The sequence below is a fragment of the Oncorhynchus clarkii genome, chromosome 20 (genome assembly GCF_045791955.1).
Source record: "Oncorhynchus clarkii lewisi isolate Uvic-CL-2024 chromosome 20, UVic_Ocla_1.0, whole genome shotgun sequence".
Taxonomy (NCBI): domain Eukaryota; kingdom Metazoa; phylum Chordata; class Actinopteri; order Salmoniformes; family Salmonidae; genus Oncorhynchus; species Oncorhynchus clarkii.
In genome coordinates, this window is record NC_092166.1 from 51,241,303 (window position 1) to 51,264,687 (window position 23,385).

General features: G+C 41.8%; 1 protein-coding gene across 2 annotated transcripts in view; it reads left to right on the forward strand.

The window, feature by feature from the left end:
- LOC139376476 (coiled-coil domain-containing protein 186) overlaps window positions 1-23,385 on the forward strand; it is a 110,873-nt gene that overhangs the window by 54,397 nt on the left and 33,091 nt on the right. For both annotated transcript variants that reach the window (XR_011627933.1, XM_071119109.1), the window contains exons 8-13: window positions 3,847-3,945; window positions 4,526-4,612; window positions 5,488-5,630; window positions 6,292-6,547; window positions 12,311-12,500; window positions 23,157-23,237. Coding sequence is in view for 1 of the 2 variants with exons in the window: in XM_071119109.1 (XP_070975210.1) it covers window positions 3,847-3,945; window positions 4,526-4,612; window positions 5,488-5,630; window positions 6,292-6,547; window positions 12,311-12,500; window positions 23,157-23,237 (856 nt within the window). In the remaining variant the exon portion in view is untranslated. The remainder of the gene's footprint in view (window positions 1-3,846; window positions 3,946-4,525; window positions 4,613-5,487; window positions 5,631-6,291; window positions 6,548-12,310; window positions 12,501-23,156; window positions 23,238-23,385) is intronic.

The window sequence follows — 23,385 nt, forward strand, 5'->3', positions numbered from 1 at the left end:
CACAAAAATCAGAAATATTGATCAAATGAATCACTAACCTTTTGATATTCTTCATCAGATGACACTCCCGGGACAACATGTTACACAGTACATGTATGTTTTGTTCGATCATGTTCATATTTATATCCAAAAACCTCAGTTTACATTTGGCTTTGCCTCTAAAACATCCCGTGAATTTGCACAGAGCCACATCAATTTACAGAAATACTCATAATAAACATTGATAAAAGATGCAAGTGTCATTCACAAAATTAAAGATATACTTCTCCTTAATGCAACCGCTGTCAGATTTAAAAAAAAAAAAACTTTACAGAAAAAGCAAACCATGCAATAATCTGAGTACGGCGCTCAGAGACCAACACAACCCAAAAAGATATCCATCATGTTGTGGAGTCAACAGAAGTCAGAAATAGCATTATAAATATTCACTTACCTTTGATGATCTTCTTCAGAATGCACTCCCAGGAATCCCAGTTCCACAATTTATGTTTGATATGTTCCATAAAGTCCATCATTTATGTCCAAATAACTCCTTTTGGTTCGCACGTTCAGTACACAATCTAAACTCACAACATACGGGCAGGTCCAGGCAAAAGTTCAGACGAAAAGTCATATTACAGTTCGTAGAAACATGTAAAACGATATATAGAATCAATCTTTAGGATGTTTTTATCATAAATCTTCAATAATGTTCCAACCGGAGAATTCCTTTGTCTGAAGAAAAGCAATGGAACGCGCGTCACGAGCTCGTGGCTCTCTGCCAGATTCATTCCCCTCTCATTCGGCCCCACTTCACAGTAGAAGTATCAAACAAGGTTCTAAATACTGTTGACATCTAGTGGAAGCCGTAGGAAGTGCAAAATGACCCCACGATTGTCCAAGAGTTGGAAAAACTACAAACCTCAGATTTCCCACTTCCTGGTTGGAATTTTCTCAGGTTTTCACCTGCCATATGAGTTTTGTTATACTCAGACATCATTCAAACAGAAACAGAAACTTCAGTGTGTTTTCTATCTACTAATAATATGCATATATTAGCAACTGGGACTGAGTAGCAGGCAGTTTACTCTGGGCACGCTTTTCATCCAAACGTGAAAATACTGCACCCTAGCCCAAACAGGTTAACTAGCATTTGAAAAAGTCAATCCTTTCTTCTTTAATTAAACCTCTCCGTAATTTCTCAATTACGCTTGTAACGTCATCAGTAGGGTACAATAACTTATGCAACGATTTCCAGCTGGCATGCATACGTTGGAATTATGCCGCGTTCATGTGCTAGAACTCTAAAATCTTCGACATGCTAACTGGTTGTAGTTACAGTGCCTTGCAAAAGTATTCATCCCCCTTTCCTATTTTGTTGCGTTACAACCTGTATTTGAAATTGATTTTTATTTGGATTTCATCTAATGGACATTCACAAAATAGTCGAAATTGGTGAAGTGAAATATTTTTAAAAAACTGAAAAGTGGTGCGTGCGTATGTATTCACCCCCTTTGCTATGAAGCCCCTAAATAAGATCTGGTGCAACCAATTACCTTCAGAAGTCACATAATTAGATTGCACACAGGTGGACTTTATTTAACTAAGTGTCACATGATCTGTCACATGATCTCCGTATATATACACCTGTTCTGAAATGCCCCAGAGTCTGCAACACCACAAAGAAAGGGGCACCACCAAGCAAGCGGCACCATGAAGACCAAGGAGCTATTCAAACAGGTCAGGGACAAAGTTGTGGAGAAGTACAGATCAGGGTTGGGTTATAAAAAAATATTAGAAACTTTGAACATCCCACGGAGCACTATTTAAATCCATTAAGAATATGGCACCACAACCAACCTGCCAAGAGAGGGCTGCCCACAAAAACACATTAATCAGAGAGTCAACAAAGAGACCAAAGATAACCCTGAAGGAGCTGCAAAGCTCCACAGCGGAGTTTGAAGTATCTGTCCATAGGACCACTTTAAGCCGTACACCTCACAGAGCTGGACATTTACTGAAGAGTGGCCAGAAAAAGCCATTGCTAAAATAAAAAATAAGTGAACACATTTGGGGTTCGCCAGAAGGCATGTGGGAGACTCCCCAAACATATGGAAGAAGGTACTCTGGTCAGATGAGACTAAAATTGAGCTTTTTGGCCATCAAGGAAAACACGATGTCTGGCGCAAACCCAACACCTCTTATCACGCTGAGAACACCATCCCCACAGTGGAGCATGGTGGTGGCAGCATCATGCTGTGGGGATGTTTTTCATCGGCAGGGACTGGGAAACTGGTCATAATTGAAGGAATGATGGATGGCGCTAAATACAGGGAAATCCTTGAGGGAAACCGGTTCCAGTCGTCCAGAGATTTGAGACTGGTACAGAGGTTCCCCTTCCTGCAGGACAATGACCCTAAGCATACTGCTAAAGCAACACTCGAGTGGTTTAAGGGGAAAGATTTAAATGTCTTGGAATGGCCTAGTCAAAGCTTAGACCTCAATCCAATTGAGAATCTGTGGTATGACTTAAAGATTGCTGTACACCAGCGGAACCCATCCAACTTGAAGGCCCTGGAGCGGTTTTGCCTTGACGAATGGTTAAAATTCCCAGTGGCTAGATGTGCCAAGCTTTTAGAGACAAGAGACTTGCAGCTGTAATTGCTATAAAAGGTGGCTCTACAAAGTATTGACTTTGGGGGGAGAATAGTTGCGCACGCTCACATTTTCTGTTTTTTTGTCTTATTTCTTGTTTATTTCACACCCCCAAAAAATTTTCATCTTCAAAGTGGTAGGCATGTTGTGTAAATCAAATGATACAAACCTTTAAATTAATTTTAATTCCAGGTTGTAAGGTAACAAAATAGGAAAAATGCCGTGTGTGTGTGTGTGTGTGTGTGTGTGTGTGTGTGTGTGTGTGTGTGTGTGTGTGTGTGTGTGTGTGTGTGTGTGTGTGTGTGTGTGTGTGTGTGTGTGTGTGTGTGTGTGTGTGTGTGTGTGTGTGTGTAAGTGTGTGTAAGTGTGTGTAAGTGTGTGTAAGTGTGTGTAAGTGTGTGTGTAAAATGAAAACAGTCTACTGGTAGATGGAAAAACTATCCCAAAACCCTTTTCAATTAAATGTTAACTACGAAGTAGCCTATGATTAACTGGCAGAATGACATCATGATTATTTTCATGAATCCAGTGGAAATTTGTTTTGCATTCTCTACCTAGAAAAACAAAACCTTTTATTTTTAAAGATAATGTGGGCTATTTACGCCATTTTCTTTTGTTTTAAGAAAATATATTATTTGAAGAACTAACCTCATTGTTGCAATAAATATTTGGCAGTAAAACTGTAAATATACTTTAATCTCAAGAGAAGACAGGTTAAATGTTAGAAAAAGGTTTCGTGTTCTACTTGGAAACTATTCCTGATCATGTAGGACTAGACCAAGACAATATCCAAAACAACTAACAATTCACTGAATTCATACATTTTCATTTCAATTGTACAGTCATGTCTTTCGACACAATACCACAACACATTTTTCCAATCTTGGAGATGAACTATAAAGTATTAAATTATTTTGCTGTGTATTTCAGATGTAATCAAGGCATTAGAGTGTACCAGAAGCCACCAAAATAGAGCTTCTTGGGCCAGACCCCCCCTGGCCTGGCATCGCTAGGCTGGCTATTTTTTCTATTTCTTGTGGAAATCACTGGTTTTTCTGACACGATCTTACCCTTAAATCGATCTCTTTTCTCTTTACTTCTTGTTTCTTTCCTTTCCTATCCCCATCCTCTCTCACTCCATCTGTTGCTCCTTCCCCCCTGTTCCTCTCTGTGCTTTCTCTCTTTAACACCCCCCCCCCCTGACTTTCTCAGGAGTCAGAGGAGATCAAGTCGAACGAATTGGACGCCAAGCTGCGCGAGACCAAAGGCGAACTGGAGAAACACAAACAGGAACAGACAGACCAGCTAGAGGTCCAACACAACACACACAGACACACACACACACCGACATACACTTACACACTGCCCCATATCCACTGCCCTCTTTTAAGATTAACACTTCATAGAAATCTCAGAGAAATTATCAATATTTAAGCAATCGGTCACAACTCAAAACACTTCAGAACTGCTGTTTCTCATTTATGCAATGCCCCGTTGCCATGGATATCAACTTAATTCAAGGGCACATTTTGTAGTATTTTGGGAAGTTTGTTTTTATGAGGATGTTTTAGCTTCGATTTGATTAATGTTGCTTTACTGGAAGTGATATTGCTGGTTTGCATTCACCTCACCTATGCTCTCCAGATTCAAACCTTTCACGTATTGCTTGAGTAATATCCCAAAGTCACTTCAGGCTACTGAGAAATAGGAAAGCTTTAAAATATTCTTAAAATTATGCTAAATGAGCTATTCTTCTTACTACTTTACATATTCTAGTACATATTCTAGAAAGCATTTTGTAACGTCATCGCGAATAGGTGGCAATTGGATTTGAAACACTAGCTTTTCAGACTGTTAGCTAACCAAGCAAATCTTCTGCTTTAATTGACAGATGCACCGTTCCAAGGCCAAGGAGCTAGAAGACCTAAAGAGGACATTCAATGAGGGAATGGATGAACTGACCACTCTGCGGGCAAAGGTGTGTGTGTGTGTCTTGGCCTCTGCGTGTGTGTGTCTGTCTCTCTAGCCTCATTTACACCTTGCACTAACGTGGCTTTCATTATCCAATCAAGATAATCCATTCACTATCTAATTAAGTTCCGTCATGTTTACACATGGTATTGAAATGTGTCTGCCTTACTACGTCCGGAGACAAAACATTTTGCTGAGAAAATGTTGCTGTTTTAAATATAATTTCCTACAATACTACACATTTTGCCATTGGGCAGAGAGAACATTTGACAGTTTTAAAGCTATTCTCCTGTAATTCTACACATTTAGTCATGGGTATGAGAGAAAATTGCCGTTTCAAAGCAAATTTCCTGCAATTATACACATTTTGCCATGGCTTATGCCTTGTTCTTATGCTATCTGAGTGACTCAAACATTATCACAAAATCAATGGGGGGGCCCCATGCCATGACATGTCTGGAATTTTTTTATCTCCCTGACTGTCTATTTTTTTGGGGGGGATGATTTGTTAGTTCTCAAAGATGATGTCATTACAAAATAAATAGCTCCATTATCTATTCTACATGCTTTATATCTGTTTTTACTCATTTAAGTTTATACTGAAAATGTTTTACCCCCCAAAAATTATTGAAATTAAGTCATTTGTATTATAATTTTTTAAATTGCAGTGGCGGCTGCGATTTAGCAGTGGAGGTGCGCCGCTGCTAAATGCATATATGGAAAACACTGACACCTTTCAAAAAATGTGGGCACAAACAGAATGTGGACAAGATCAGGACAAAGGACACATGTTAGCACCAGGTATAAATTGGGATTCTCTCGTGTGTGTGTGTGTGTGTGTGTGTGTGCACTCGCTTGTGCATGCGCGGTGCTGGGTCCTAGGTGAAGTGTCTGGAGGATGAGAGGCCTCGCTGGGAGGATGAGCTCTCCAAGTACAGAGAGATCATCAACAGGCAGAAGGCTGAGATCGCGAGGCAGAGAGACAAGCTGGGAGAGATACACGCACTGGAGGAACAGCACCAACAGTGAGCCAACACTTGTGCACACACACAGACAAACAAAGACAGTCACACTCGTTTTCCCTCTCACACACTATAACATTCCCTCCACACACAAACGTACACACACACACACACAGACAGACTAGTCGGTTGATCTTGTATTGCTTGCCTCTGCACCATTTGGCTGATTCTAGTGTGTGACCTTGTGAATGAATGCCAATTCTCTGAAGTGGCATCCTGTCCTATCTCTCCCAATCCTCATTGATTCGACAGCACTGTAAAGGGAAACGCAACACAGTAGAGGTTGACTTTCCATACCATTTTTTTCACCTGTCAAAGCATTCTGAGGACAAATAAATGGGCCATAGGAAAGGGAGCAACTTAAGAGAAATGGCTGTCACTGTCCATATTGACATCCCTGTGCACTAATCCACACGTACACTTCTAAGGGCACACTGACTTATGGTGTGTGTGTGTCTTACTAGCACTGATTTTGCTGATAGCTTCTTTGAGGATAGCTTTACAGCTTCTTTGAGGATAGCTTTACTTGCAATGACTGTGATTTTGTATGAAATGTGGTTTTCTCACCTACCTTAGTTGAATGCGCTGTGACTGTAAATCGCTACAAATAATTGTCTGCTAGATAATTAGGAAAAAAATGTGATGTGCAATGTGTCTTCCTCAGGGATGAGCATGAGATGGTCAGTCTACGCGAGGAGGTGGAGAGCGTGAACGTCCAGATCTGTGACCTCCAGCTGGATGTGCAAGGCAGCCGGGAGCGGGAGGCTGAGCTCCTGGGCTTCACGGAGAAGCTAAGCAGCAAGAACGCCCTGCTGCAGTCGGAGAGCAATGGCCTACAGGCCCAGTTGGACCGACTGGGCACCAACTCCATGGAGTTGCAGGGCCGCCTAGACGAGACGCAGACAGCACTGGCCGACCAGGTGAGTTGACACAACACAGACTGTTGTTTTCAATGTTTTTGTCATTTTTGATTGAGGTTTTCAAGGTAATTTCAGGTAGTACATTTTTTCCCAGGGGAAAGAAAACAATGATCAAACTGACTATAATAGAACAGAAGAAAACAGAATAGAAAGAGAAAAACATAGTACAACACACACGCACATTACAAAAAGGGCAGCAAAATTATATTACCTACAGAGAAAGAGCCCACAAAGTACTGGCTCCCATTCTTTCCTTTTTGTTTAAGGCCCGTTGCATTCGAAAACGTAATTTGCCTGTGTTTTACATACAGTACCAGTCAAAAGTTTGGACACACCTACTCATTCAAGGCTTTTTCTTTGTTTACTGTTTTATACATTGTAGAATAATAGTGAAGACATCAAAACTATGAAATAACACATATGGAATCATGGAGTAACCAAAAAACCAGCATGGCTACCACAGCATTCTGCAGCGATACGTCATCCCATCTGGTTTGCGCTTAGTGGGAGTATAATTTATTTTTCAACAGGACAATGACCCACCACATCTCCAGGCTGTGTAAGGGCTATTTGACCAAGAAGGAGAGTGATGGACTGCTGCATCAAATGACCTGGCCTCCACAATCATCCGACCTCAACTTAATTGAGATGGTTTTCGACGAGTTGGACCGCAGAGTGAAGGAAAAGCAGCCAACAAGTGCTCAGCATATGTGGGAACTCCTTCAAGACTGTTGGAAAAGCATTCCAGCTGAAGCTGGTTGAAGGAAGCATTAAGAAGGAAAGAAATTCCACAAATTAACTTTTAACAAGGCACACCTGTTAATTGAAATGCATTCCAGGTGACTGCCGCATGATGCTGGTTGAGAGAATGACAAAAGTGTGCAAAGCTGTCAAGGCAAAGGGTGGCTACTTTGAAGAATCTCAAATATAAAATATATTTAGATTTGTTTAACACTTTTTTGCTTACTACATGATTCCATGTGTTATTTCATAGTTTTGATGTCTTCACTATTACCCTTGAATGAGTAGGTGCCTCCAAACTCTTGACTGGTACTGTATATTTCCATACTGAGGTTGGAATAGTACTGTGAATTAGTTCACATGATGATAATGCTCTTGTAAGATAGCCTGTGGCGGTCATGACATTTTGTCTGCCGGTTATTTTTATGCAACAGACTGCCGGTCTCACGGTAATTGACCGTTAATTAACATACACACGTTTAGCATCTCCAGGCCTCTATGCATACAAGCAGCTGATGTGCACCTTTGGAACATCTACATCTACTTGAAGCAAAACTGAAAGAGATTATGCTTATAAACAGGGCAAGGGGACCGGGGACAATAGTTTGGTTAAACAGTACAAATATGATTTACGCAGATCAATCAAGATGGCGAAATACAAGCATAGGGACAAAGTGGAGGAGCGATTCAGCGGGTTGGACACAAGGCCTATATGGCAGGGGCTCATAACGATCATGGTATAAAAAAAAGAAAGCCAGCCACATCACGGACATGTTCAATCTCTCCCTAGCTCAGGCCGCTATAACTACCTGCTTCAAGATGTCTAAAAAGGGAAAGTAACTGAACTAAATGACTACCGACCAGTAGCACTCACTTCAGTTATGATGAAGTGCTTCAAGAGACTAGTCAAAGATCATATCGCCTCCCTCCCCAACACACTCGACCCTCTCCAATTCGGCTACCGCACTGACAGATCCACGAACGATGCAATCGCCATTGCGCTGCACACTGCACACTGCCCTTAGCCACCTGTACAAAATGAATGCATATGTAAGGATGCTGTTCATCGACTACAGCTCGGTCTTCAATATCATAGTGCCCTCCCTATAAGCTCATTACAAAGCTCACTTCCTGACAGGCCACCCCCAGGTGGTGAAGGTAGGCAACATTACCTCCGCGACACTGATTATCATCACGTGGACCCACAAGGGTGCGTCCTCAGTCCTCTCCTGTATTCCCTGTATACCCACGACCGCATGGCCTCACACAGTTCCAACTCTATCATCGAGTTCGCTGATGACACGACAGTAGTAGATCACCATCAATGACCATCAATGACGAGACAGCCTACAGGAGGAGGTAGGCACTCTGATTGCGTGGTACCAGGTAAACAACCTCTCCCTCAACGTTAGCAAAACAAAGGAGCTGATTGTGGACTTCAGGAGGAACCCGGCTGGACACGCCCTCATCCTCATCAACAGGGCAGTCGTGGAGATGGTCAATAACTTCAAATTCCTCGGCATACACATCTCAGAGAAGCTGAAATGCTCTAATCACACGGACACCGTTGTGAAGAAGGCACTACAGCGACTCTTCAACCTCAGGATCCTGAAGACATTCGGCCTGTCCCTGAGGACCCTCAGTGTTCTACAGTAGCACCATCGAGAGCATACTGTCGGGCAGCATCACAGCCTGGTAAGACAACTCCACCGCCGTGGAACGCCTGGTCCCCCTGCTACTCCCCCTATGGATGTATTTTATTGTTTTTATTTCACTTGGTCCCCACACTCCTTCAAGGGTCATGTTGCTCTCCCTATGGTCATTCTCCCCAACCCCTCAACAGTCTTTACTCTGCCTCTACCCCAATGGACATTTATTTATTAATCACTGCCACAGTTGTTATGTGTATATTTCTATTATTGTTTTTTACTCTGAATCTGAAAATATACACCATCACAAAAAATCCATTATTTATTTTGGTCAGATCTGAAGAAACATTTAACGAAAAACAGTACTGTATGTTATCTGGCTATGCTCCATGACAGGTTGTAGGCTTGTTCATTTAGCTGACAAGACATTATATTATTTTTATAGTAAGAAAAATATAATTGAATAAAAATACAAAGGATATTATTCCCATTCCGGAGCGAGTGCACATACAGTATGAACTGTTGAGCGTAAAAGTGCTCATTTGAAACAGGTCCTATACGCTAGACTTAGGGTTATTTGGCAACTTTAGTTGTGAACGATACAAACCTTAGAATGTCTTAGAAATCAAAACATATACGGGCTGCATGATGCAACTATAGGCTATTGATGATATTATAAATTTGCAAAAAACCTTGTGCTCTTTTCCTTGTCTCAGGCAGCACAGCTGTTCTCTCATCAAGTGACCATATGTTCACCCATCAGACTATTCTCAATTTAATCTTGTCTTTACTAGTATGTAATATTTAGAGTGGCCCATTTATCAAATGGGCAGGGGAAAAAGACATGCACTCGAATAGCGAATGGAGGCCACACGGTTTCCTACCGGTCCAATTTTCAATGATGCCCATTTCGGTGTTATAGCGGAGCTGTACTTAAAATGAGCAGCTGAGAAATAAATATAAGAACACTTATTTCTCTCCATGCATCAACCACTGTTTGAGGAGCATGCTCACACTGCGCAACAGGTGATATTTATTAATATGCCATGGGCTCTCCAAACCCTGTTCCTACAGCTACCCAGTACTTAATTTGGAAAACCAAGTGAAACATCGATAGTAACATGTTTGGGAACATCGATAGTAACATGTTTTTGCAACAAAACCTATTTCACTAAACGGTTGACAGCCCCTCTGCACGCTCGAGAAAGGAATAAAGGAGAGAGAGGAAATGGAAACGTGGTGGTGATAGTTTTGGCCCCGACAATTTTTTTAAGTAACTCACAATTTCCCCTAAAAATAAGTTGAAATTGAGTAAAGTATTTGGTCTCGACAGATCTTTATTTTACTGTTAATATTACAGAACCTTTGTTTTTGATTCAGAACTTAATATATCAATTTAAATCAGAAAATAATTATTAACACCCTAGACTAAATACAGTGGTTTGTCTGTTAAAAGTTGCAATGTACTGTGGCGCAGCTTGCATGGTGCCACAGAATTCTATGGCACGTTAATTAAGTGCCATTAAGTGAACCACTGGTACTATTGATGCTAGTTAATGCTAGTTTGACCACCAGAGAGCATCTTTGAGAAGCATTTGATAGTCTTCAATAGTGGCTGTACTAGAGAATGCAAGCACGCAGGAGACCAGGGTTCAATTCCCCGACGGGGAGGAAGAAGTAGGATGTCCTTGTAAATTAGAATTAGTTCTTAACTGATTCCATGTTTGTTATTTCATAGTTGTGATGTCTTCACTATTATTCTACAATGTAGAACATAGTAAAAAATAAATACAAATCCTGGAATGAGTAGGTGTGTCCAAACCTTTGTCTGGTACTTGCTTAATTAATTTGATTAATATTATGGTGTTTCTATTCCAAGAAAAACTAAAAACCCTCTGGATTTCCGTTAGGATGGAACGGAAAATATGCCACTGTACAACGTGACGGTCGGGACCCAAACGGAGATTAAGTGAAAATAAAAATCTCATTATCAAGACCAGTCCCCATGCTTGTCTCAGAGCAGCGTGAAATGGTGCTAAAATAGTTGTAGGCTATTGCTTCAAATCCAATTACTTCTAAATTCAATATGCTCTTTACATAAATAAGACCTACACCACTTTTAACAGCACATTACTCAATACCAGTAAGACTTTTGTCGCCTATGGTATATCGAAAAATATGACGTGATACATATAGAGGATTAGAGGATATTTCTGTAATTCAGTAATTTTTATTCCCAATAGTAATTCGTTATGGATCCATAACTAAATAAACATCGGCATTTTGAAAGAGTATTTTCATAATTATGTTATTGAAGAAAGCATAAATATATCATTAGTAGTTACATTGTTTTAGTTTGAACGTGCAGACTGGCACTAAGAACAGCGGGAACGTTTCCCTAGTCAGCGCCATTATTAGTGCAATGCCCCTTAAAGTGTTGCCAGTGTGGTGGGCTGCACGGGTATTGAACCAGCATCTGTAGCAACACAGCTTGCACTGCTATGCAGTGTCTTAGACCGTTGCGGCACTTATCTCCAATATATCGTCCATGTAAAAAACCTGTCTGATCAGGATGAACTGGTAAAACCTTTTTTATGTGCTATGCATTTCGCCAGGATTTTCGCATCACAACATTGAAGTGTATGAGGCCTCCAGTTTTTAAATAGACTGGATCTTTATACTTACCACCTGGGTCCTGTTTTAGTAGTTATGAAATCAGACCACCTTCTTGAGTACCTGTAGTAGGGTGGCTACTTTGAAGAATCTCAAATATAAAATATATTTGGATTTGTTTCACTTTTTTGGTTACTACATGATTCCATATGTGTTATTTCATAGTTTTTTTTGTCTTCACTATAATTCTACAATGTACACAATTGGAAAAAATAATGAATGAGTATCTGTCCAAACTTTTGACTGGTATATATTTTTTTAAAGTTGCAAATTATTCCTGTACTGCCCGTTCCTGTGGATTGTCATTCCTTTCCCGTCCTGTCCCGAAATTTACTTTAGAATTTCACGCCCATTGCTGTAGGAGTCCCGCAGGAACCTTAAGACCCGCGGGACTCCCAAGGTAATATCAACCTCTAGCGGGAGGGCAAAGCATAATTTAACAATGCACTTATCTGTTCTACGAGTATCCCAAGTCTTTAATTACAATAATTTGGATTAGGTACAAGTTTAGTAACAATGGTTTTGAGAAACAGCTCAGATATAACAATGCTCCTATGAGCATTTTAATGATTTAGGAAACAGGGCCATAGGATTGCAGAACTTCAGAATTGGAGCTGAGCACCCCTGCCCTTAAAAAATGTGATTCTGTTTGTGTGTTTATCTTGTATTATCTGACTTGCATATTCAATGTATTTTGCAGACTGAGCGTCTCCGGAAGGAGGAGGCCCTGCGGCAGGATGAGGTCCAGGCTCTGCAGGCGGAGAGGGCCACGCTGCAGATGGAGACGGCCCAGCTGAAGACCCATGTGGAGGAGCAGAGGGACGAGTTGCATACCCAGAAGAGGAAACAGGCGGCCAACATCAAGGACCTGACCAAGCAGCTAATTCTAGGTCAGAATCCGTCCACAGTCTAACTACATAGTTGATGGTGCGTCAGAAATCAACCACACTCAAATCAAGATGTTATCGCAAGGTTAGAAACCTTCCACGTTTCAGACCTGGGTTCAATTACATGTGACGCATTCTATTTGAAAGTATTTAAAATGGAAATATTGCCAATTACCATCATCCAAAATTCCATGACCATCAGAGCCCTAGTTATGGAATGTAACCCCAGTTCTCTGAAGGAGTTGAGGGAGACATTTCACTATGGGAAATGGCCTTGTGTGGGTCATTCGCTGAAGACATATTAAATCTCGCCTAACAGGCAAATAAGAGATTTGCGGGTGTAAGCCTTGCCTGCCTATACTGTATAACACGCCCCAAGCCATGGATCCCTCGTGCAAGAGGGTCAATCTGGTGAGATGTCTCCCTCATCCCTTTCGGGGGAACCGGCAGGTAGCTTAGTGGTTAAGAGCGTTGGACCGGTAACCAAGAGGATGAAGCCCTACCCCGGGCAGGGTTGGCAAGCAATCAAACAATTGGTCAAACAATATCCCAAGTATAAATACAGTAATGTACACATACTTAAGGGTAAAAACATTTTTTTCAGCTAAATAGTGTTTTTTTTAGACAACTTGTTTTTTTTCTGCCTAGAAAAGTCTTGGGCAGACCGTCTAGGTGTAAAACAATGAATTAAAAATGACAAAAAATAAATAAGGTTTATATGTAAACAAACAGTTAAACCAGATAGGAGGTATTTAGAAAAGTTAAAGCTGCAGTATGTGACTTTTTTGGGCGACCTGAGAAATGTGAGTTTTTAGATCTGATCTGTTGGATGTACTGCCAAATTATCGTGGCTTATGGTAGAGAAATGAACATTCAATTTTCTGGCAACAGCTCTGGTGGACATTCCTGCAGTCAGCATGCCAATTGCACTCTTCCTCAACTTTGGCATTGTGTTGTGACATAACTACACATTTTAATCGGCTTCATGATATGCCACACCTGTCAGGTGGATGGATTATCTTGGCAAAGGAGAAATGCTCACGAACAGGGATGTAAACAAATTTTTGCACAAAATTTGATTAGAAATAAGCGCATGGACATTTTCTTGGATCTTTAATTTCAGCTCATAAAACAAGTCAACACTTTACAGGTTGCATTTATATTTTTGTTCAGTGTAGCTTTTAAAACCACAATTCTCTCAGTTCCATGACAAAATGTGTAGAATTGGAGGAAATTAGATTTAAAACAGCAAAATGTGTTCTTCCCTGCCAAGATGGGGGGGGCCTCAATTTTTATTTCCCAGGTCCCGGATCGAATTTGCAGCCCACCTCCCCACTTGAGCCGTGTCATGACATACCTGAACCACCTATTGAGATGTATCTTTTGTTAAGTAAATCGGTTGATAAATTAAGTGAAAAGGAGACTGGAGTGAGTCTTTAAAATCCACCCTTTCTGGGGGTTCAAAGTGATAGGGGGGGGTCTACTAGGCTAACATATGGAATAGTGAGTGTTGCACATTTTACCGATACAATTTGAAAAACGGTTCGGTACTAGAATTGTTGTAACTTTCGGTACTGCTGTCACGCCATGTACATTGAGTACATTGAGTCTGTCTAGTAATTTGCCTGAATGTTCTCATGGGAGCAGTAGCTAGCCAGGCTACTTGCACTTGCGCATGCAGCTGATAGTGTGAGAGACTTTTGAGAAGCAAGAGAGAGGAGAGAGAAATTGCGAACAGCATGGCTCCTTCTAATGAAAACATCATACCTTTATGTCTGTAGTTTGACAAAACTGGCTGCAGAAGCGAACTATGTGATTACATTGATTACAGAGCTGATGAGGGACAGCCCACAGAAACAACTAAGTAAAAGGTGAACAACGCAGTGCAGTGCACGGACGATTTAGTTTCTAAATGACATAGAAATCAATTTTACACATAGGCATTGTAACATGTTGTTATTCTACTAAATTATAATAATTTTTGTGTGACAATAGCTAGGTTTCCATGGGTTTCCATCGCATTTTCAACTCTACTGATGTTTTTCCTCACAAAAAATATTGTGTTATATAGTGAGTGCGCGCGCTGTTGGCTAGAGCGCACGTATAAGCCTACATGATGAGATTATTATGGACAAAAGAGCAAGATAATTTTTATTTGTCGAACGGCAGCCAGGCGTCAATGATCATGTCACCAGAATAAGACCCTCGATATTTATTGGAAAGCAGCATTAAGCTTTCATAACTTATTTCATCTGTATCCTAATGAACTGCATGCTTTCCTGGCGAGTTATAGTGTCATCGCGTGATTTTAAGTTTACTTCGATATGTTGGTTTTTATATCAATATTTATACATAAGTGTTTCCACCTATATTTCTCGCATAATTCATTTTAATGACACTAAAGATCCCATCTAGTCTAGATTATTTTGTTTTGTGGACTTTTGGAAAGTCTACAGAATAATGTTCTGTTTCCATCAGGCCTGCCATAAAATGTTTTATCTGACATGTACTTCACTCGCATAAAACGTTTGGATGGAAAGCTGGTTGTAGTCATGAATGTACATTCAGCATCACATTCATGTGAGAATTATAATATAATTACACAACCCAAAGTAATGGGAAATGCACTCATAACTTGACAGCAATATATTTACACTACTTTGCATTTGTCTGGGCTGCAGAAAAGAATGGGAGAAACTCCCCACGTTCTCATTTACAGCAACGACCTGGGGAATAGTTGCAGGGGGATGAATGAGCCAATTGTAAGCTGGGGATGATTAGGTGACCGTGATGGTATGAGGGACATCTTGGGAATTTAGCCAGGACACCGGGGTTAACACCCCTACTCTTACGATAAGTGCCATGGGATCTTTAATGACCTCAGAGAGTCATGACACCCATTTAGTGTCCCGTCAGAAAGACGACACCCTACACAGGGCAATGTCCCCTATCACTGCCCTATGGCATTGGGATATTTTTTGACCAGAGGAAAGAGTGCCTCCTACTGGCCCTCCAACACCACTTCCAGCAGCATCTGGTCTCCCATCCAGGGACTGACCAGGACCAACTCTGCTTAGCTTCAGAAGCAAGCCAGCAGTGGGCTGCAGGGTGGTATGCTGCTGGCAAATAATGAATCATAGGTCTAATGAATGTCATTTAACCCAATATTATGGCCATCGATTAGCAAATTAACCCTGACATGTATCAAATTACATTTAAAACCGTTTAGATGTAATTGTACCATTATTTTGTCTGCTCTGAGTCTCCGATATGGTTTGCATAAGGAAATTGATGGTATTTTTGTTTATTTAATATGGTGTTTTATTTTTGCAAGAAATTTCATGTAAATAGAAATTATATTTATTTCTACCAGTTATCAACATACACTGAGTATACAAAACAAACTGTTCTTTACATGACAGACTGACCAGGTGATTTCAGGTGAAAGCTATGAACCCTTATTGATGTCACTTGTTAAATACACTTCAATCATTGTAGATGAAGGGGAAGAGACAAGTTAAAGGATTTGTAAGCCTTGACACAATTGAGACATGTGAATGGGCAAGACAAAATATTTAAGTGCCTTTGAACGGGGTATGGTAGTAGGTGCCAGGCACACCGGTCTGTGTCAAGAACGGGAACGCTGCTGGGTTTTTCACGCTCAACAGTTTCCCGTGTGTATCAAGAATGGTCCACCATCCAAAGGACATCCAGCCAACTTGACACAGCTGTGGGAAGCAATGGCATCAACATGGGCCAGCATCCCTGTGGAACGCTTTTGACACCTTGTAAAGGCGTGTTTTGGCCGCAGTAGACAGGCCTCAGTGGATAGGGTCAAAACCTTCAAGTTTCTTAGCGTGCACATTACTGAGGTCCTGAAATGGTCTCGGCACACCAACATCTTTGTGAAGAAGGTAAAACAGCACCTCTACAACCTCAGGCAGCTGAAGAAATTTGTCATGGCCCTAGACCGTCACAAACTTCTACAGATGCACCATTGAGAGTATTCTACAGGCTGCATCACCGCCTGGAATGGTTAACAGCTCCGCTCTCAACCACATGGCTCTCCAGAGGGTGGTGTAAGCAACCCAACTCCTCACCGCCTGGAATGGTTAACAGCTCCGCTCTCAACCGCATGGCTCTCCAGAGGGTGGTGTAAGCAACCCAACTCCTCACCGCCTGGAATGGTTAACAGCTCCGCTCTCAACCGCATGACTCTCCAGAGGGTGGTGTAAGTAGCCCAACTCATCACCGCCTGGAATGGTTAACAGCTCCGCTCTCAACCGCATGGCTCTCCAGAGGGTGGTGTAAGCAGCCCAACTCATCACCGGGGGCACTCTGCTTACCCTCCAGGTCATCTACAGCACCCGATGTCAAAGAAAGGCCAAGAGGATCATTATTAAGGACCCCAACTCATCACCGGGGGCACTCTGCTTACCCTCCAGGTCATCTACAGCACCCGATGTCAAAGAAAGGCCAAGAAGATCATTATTAAGGACCTCAACCACTCAAGCCACGGCCTGTTCACTCGGCTACCGTCTGACAGGAGACGGTACAGGTGCATCAGAACTAAGATGGAGATGTAAAAAAAACATCTTCTATTACCATGACAGACAGTTTAACAGTCACCACTAGCCGGCCTCTGCCCAGTACCGTGCCCTGTGATGCACACTCACTCACATAAAACACACACACACAAGCTATCACACACACACGTCAAACCCTTGCACACACACTTACATACACACTCACACTCGTGCGCACACACAGCCAATCCTGCGGTCTCATGATATAGAGACATTGAACCACTGGTCACTTCTGTTGTACATACGTATAGACTGATTTTGAGTACTGTTACAGTGCTATTTGGGTGGATGATTGGATTTGTCCCGGTGTTCTTGATTTCTTATATTTCTTATATATATATTATAGAAATATTTTTTTCCTTATTTGAATTGTTTGACATTTTATTGCATTGTTAGGAGCTAGTAACATAAGTATTTCACTGCACCCTCTATTCACCAGCTGAACTGCGTACTCATGTGATAACTTTTGATTTGATTAGTTGGCTACTAATATATCAAACTTGCCAGTATATTAACTATATGGTAGGTATAACTAACTACCCAACGTTTATTGACTTGATTATTCACGTCATTCTTAGTTTAGCTAAGTGGGATAGTCGTTGTAGTTTTGGATGGACATTCGGGGGCTTTCATGAATTGGCGCTGGTTATCTACTCCGATTTCAGTGTACAAGATTAGAGCGCAGAACAACTGATGAATTTACGAACGCTCAACACCTGATGAATATGGCCAGTGTCAGTAAACGTCGGCAAAAATGTGTAATTTAATCGTTGCCAGCAGTACAGTGTGTCACCAACGCTCTGGATAATATGAAAACTGCTTATCCAGCTCTGCTAGGGCGAGTAAAATGGTCAGAGTGCAAGCTAGCCAACATGAGCCAGTTAGCTTGGGTGCTTGACTGCTGTTGTTAGGTCAGAACGCTGGAATCAACCTTACTCCTTGGCTAGAGCGTCCAGTGTGCGCTCCGAGAGTGAAACGCTCTGAATTTACAAACGCCCAGAGCGCACTCTGGCACTCCAGATTGAATTTAAGAACACGCCCGAAGTTGTAAAATGTCTAGCTAGTAATTTGTTATCCTAACAAGCTAGTGAGATGTTGCATAGCAACAGCATGAACTTCCGGTAGACGGGCAAAGCGCTCGCACGCTCAACTGAAATGATTGTGTTCGTTTACAGTATACTAAAATGAACTAATAATATATAGTATCTAGTGTATATACTCGTTAAGTATGTAGTATACAGTATGTTAGTATGGGTTTTCAAACACAGCTTTTGATTTGATTTGACGTACGGCTCCCTTGTGCATGTGAGCAACTTGTCCCAGGAAGGGACGGGGAACTGCCCGGCCTGGTGATGTTGTACCCACAATAAAAAATCTGGACATACCCCAACCAAAAACCCCTCGATGATCGGAGGTATCCATACAATGCTGAGGACCTGTACTGCAGCATTCAATGTCAGCAGAACGAACCCCGACGACTCAGTGGCGCACTACACGTACAAGGCAAGCAGGTGCAAGCTCCACAAATCCATTAGGAACGCAAAAAGACAACCCAAACTTGAATTGATGTTCGACAACTCAGACTCGTGAACACTATTGTTCCCTCCAAGCTTGACACCAAGCTGAGAGCCCTGGGTCTGGACACCACACTCTGCAACTTGATCCAGGACTGCCTGACGGGCAGACAACAGGCGGTGAGGATTGGCAACACCTCCTCCACACTGACTCTTAATACAGGGGCACCCCAGGAGTGTTTCCTCAGCCCTCTGCTGTACTCACTGTTCACCCACGACTGTGTGGCTTTGCACAACATCAAGTTTGCTGACGACACCACCGTTGTAGGCCTGATAACCAACAACGACGAGTCAGCCTATAGGGAGGAGGTAGGTGAATTGGCATTGTTGTTCCAGGACTACAACCTCTCCTTTAACATCAGCATAACTAAAGTTTTGATTGTTGACTTCAGGAAGCAGATGAGGGAACATGCTCCGATCCACATCAATGGGACTGCAGTAGAGAATCAGCAGCTTTAAGTTCCTCTGCGTCCACATCATCGAGGACTTAACATGTACCAACAACACCACAGCTCTTGTTAAGAGAGTGCAACAGTGTCGCTACTTCCTAAAGTGTCTGAATTGCTCGTCCAGGACGACAAGGCCCTCCAGCGTGTGGTGAAAATGGCCTAGTACATCACTGGGACCGTGCTCCCACCCATCCAGGACATCTTCTCGAAATGTTGCCTGAGGAAGGCCCACAGCATCAAGGACCTCACACACCCCAGCCACGAGCTGTTCACTCCCTTACTGTCAGGCAGACGGTATCGGAGCATGATGTCTGATACCAACAGGCTCAGAGACAGTTTTTATCTACAAGTCATCTCAACTTGCTCAGACTGCTGAACAATTGAACTGGACTGACCACCTGCTCTGATTTTCTGCACCTTAGCACACATGCAATCACTCATGCACACACACACCCACACAGACATACACACATATACAGTGCCTTTGGAAAGTATTGACTTAAAAAAATAAAAATAAAAACTTTACAGCCTCATTCTAAAATGTATTCTATCTTTTTTTTCTCATCAATCTACACACAATACCCCATAATGACAAAGCAAAAACAGGGTTTTAGAAACTTTTGCAAAAGTATTAAAAATAAATAACTGATATACCTTATTTACACAAGTATTCAGACCCTTTGCTATGAGACTCTAAATTGAGCTCAGGTGAATCCGGTTTCCATTGATCATCCTTGAGATGTTTCTACAACTTGATTGGAGTCCAAAAACCAAGCCATAAGGTCGAAGGAATTGTCCATAGAGCTCCGAGTCAGGATTGTGTCGAGGCATAGCTCTTGGGAGGGAAGGGTACCAAAAAATGTCTGCAGCATAGAAGGTCCCCAAGAACACAGTGGCCTCCATCATTCTTAAATGGAAGATGTTTGGAACAACCAAGACTCTTCCTAAAGCTGGCCCACCGGCCAAACTGAACAATCGGGGGAGAAGGTCCTTGGTCAGGGATGGTCACTCTGATAGAGCTCAAGAGTTCCTCTATGGAGATGGGAGAAACTTCCAGAAGGACAACCGTCTCTACAGCACTCCACCAATCAGGCCTTATGATAGAGAGGCCAGACGGAAGACACTCCTCAGTAAAAAGAACAGGATAGTCTTCTTGGAGTTGGCCAAAATGCACCTAAAGACTCTCAGACCATGAGAAACAAGATTATCTGGTCTGATGAAACCAAGATTGAACTCTTTGGCCTGAATGCCAAGTGTCACATCTGGAAGAAACCTCCACCATCCCTACGGTGAAGCATGGTGGTGGCAGCATCATGTTGTTTTTCAGCGGAAGGGACTGGGAGACTAGTCAGGATCGAGGTAAAGATGAATGGCGCAAAGTACAAAGATATCCTTGATGAAAACCTGCTCCAGAACACTCAGTCTGGGGTGAAGGTTCGCCTTCCAACAGGTCAACGACCCCTAAGCACACAGCCAAGACAACGCAGGAGTAGCTCAAAATATCTGTGCGGCAATGCTCCCCATCCCACCTGACAGAGCTTGAGAGGATCTGCAGAGAAGAATGGGAGAAACTCCCCAAATACAGGTGTGCCAAGCTTGTAGCGTCATAAACATAAAAAAATAAATAAATGTTTTTGCATTGCCATTATGGGGTATTGTTTTTAGATATATGAGGAAAAAACAGTTCATTCCATTTTAGGATAAGGCTGTAACGTAACAAAATGTGAAAAAGTCAAGGGGTTTGAATACTACCCACGCATCACAACTACTGCTTTCAGACTCATTATGATTGCTAATACTGCACAATTTAAATACTTGCCTCCCAATTTCCCCTTCCCCAAAACATGTGTTAAAATGGACTGTAAATTATGCCTTCCTGTAGTAAACTTATGCTAAAACATTTATTCTATTCTACTGATCCATCTACTTTATGTGCGTATTCTTTTATTATTTGTTATTGTTGCATTGTTGAGACGGAAACCTGCAAGTAAGTATTTTGTTTGACGGTGTATACCATGTGATTCCCATACATACATCTCGAAACTTGTAACCCAAACAGAATGGAACAGTAAAGTTGAGAGCAAATTTTTCTGAAGAAAGCTGCTAAACAGGCTCAAAAGCAAACAGACTTGTGAACTGGTGAAGAATGAGGGAACCAGGGCTTTCGGCCCATTATATAGGATGGTGGGGCTTACACCCGCAAAGCCCTGATTGGCCTGCTGGGCATGATTGAATAAGGCTTCAGCGAATGACCCGCACGAGGGCGTTTTTTGTGCATTGTTTAATGTAGTCAGGGCAAGCAAATTGGCTTGTCCCAGTGGTGATGATTAAAGTTGTAGTGACATATTTTGGGGATTTAGAGATATCTATTATTTTGAATGCTAGAAAGTAAACTAAATATGTAATATATAGTATAGAACAATGAAAACAAAGGTTATTAAAATCCCTTTTCTATTTTTTTTATATAATGGGGCTCCTGACTTCCCTAGTTAAATTAAGGTTAAATAAAACATTTTTTTTTTTAAATGCTTCTAAGATTTGTAATTGGTGTAACCGCCTTGAAAATCACTAATTACAAAGATCGACAGGGACCTTGACCATTTCCTCCAGTGAGAAACTATAATCGTGGGATGGGTCTATATTAAAGAAAATGATTCGTTAATCATAAATTTGAGCTTCCCAGTGATAATTTGGTGGTTTTCTGTCTAAATGAAAAGGTTATTTACTGTGTTACTCAATTTAAATTAAATGAAATTACATTGTGAGCAAAATGATTAATGAAATGACTTCACTAAATATTAATATTTTTTACCCCTTTTTCTCCCCAATTTCATGGTATCCAATGGGTAGTTAGTCTTGTCCCATCGCTGCAACTCCCATACGGACTCGTATGAGGCGAAGGTTGAGAGTTGTGCATCCTCGGAAACACAACCCAGCCAAGCCGCACTGCTTCTTAACACAATGCCCGCTTAACTCGGAAGTCAGTCGCACCAATATGTCGGAGGAAACACTGTACTCCTGGTGACTGTGTCAGCGTGCGCTCGCCACAGGATTCGCTAGTGTGCGATGGGACAGGAACATCCCTGCCGGCCAAACCCTCCCCTAACCCGGATGATGCTGGGCCAATTGTACGGCTCCCCATGGGTCTCCCGGGCGCCGCCGGCTGCGACAGAGCCTGGACTCGAACTACAGCTAGCACTGCGCCACTCGAGAGACCACTAAATATTTTTTTTACAAATGAATGTCCTTAGATTCTGTGGCTTCCATTTATGAAAATCCTCAATTACCTTAATTAATCCTACTGGTGACACAATGTTATCATGGTGGTAAATGTTAGTCATTAAGCATATTAGTAGATTTTTGAGTCGGAAGATGTACCCAAATACATTTTAAATAAATACAAAATCTAGAAACTTCATTTTTTCCAAAATGCCATGCCCAAATACCACTTCTATTCAAGAACGAACTTAACGCTAGGTCAGAAATGTGTCACATTCTAACAAAACAATGAAGTTGCAGACTAGCATTGGGCTAAGCTGTTGGAAGGTAAGGATTTTGCTCCAGTTACGCTGTGAGATGGAGTGAGAAAGAGAGAGAGAGCAGGAGCTAGAGCGCTCAGGGACCCACTCTTAGGAATTTGAGAAAGACAAAGGTGGGGATATTTTTAAAGAGCCACACTGCTCCTTCTCTATAGGTTCTAATAGAAATTATTTCATGTCAGCTGCTCCCTACCTCAGCTGGAGAAGCTCTTAGTTTAAGGTATTTTGACATGCAGTGCAGGCAGACTTTCTCACGGGACAAAGTACTATCATTGGTCATAAGCCTTTGCCATCACTCTGGAATATACTGTTTCAAATTGAGGTGTGTGTTTGTGTGTGTGTGTGTGTGTGTGTGTGTGTGTGTGTGTGTGTGTGTGATCATGAGCATGTGAGGATGCATCTTTATGTTTATATGTATGTTATGTATGTTTATGTGCTGTGTGTTTTAGTGCATGTCCCTTTCTGTGTGTATCAGTTTAATTGACCGGTGTGTTTCTCTGACTGTGAGCAGCCCGTAAGAGGCTGGAGCAGGTGGAGAATGGTGGCTGTGACCGGGATGTCAGCAGCATGGGAAGTCGCTCCAGCTCCTCAGGTATGTTCACTTGGCACCTGTTCATCTCTGACTACATTACCCACAAGACCTCAGTATACACATTCGGCAGAAATATGTTGAATCAGTGTTCTTTGATGTGCCTGCAAAGCAATGCACAACTCTAGATTTCTTTCATATTATTATTAGG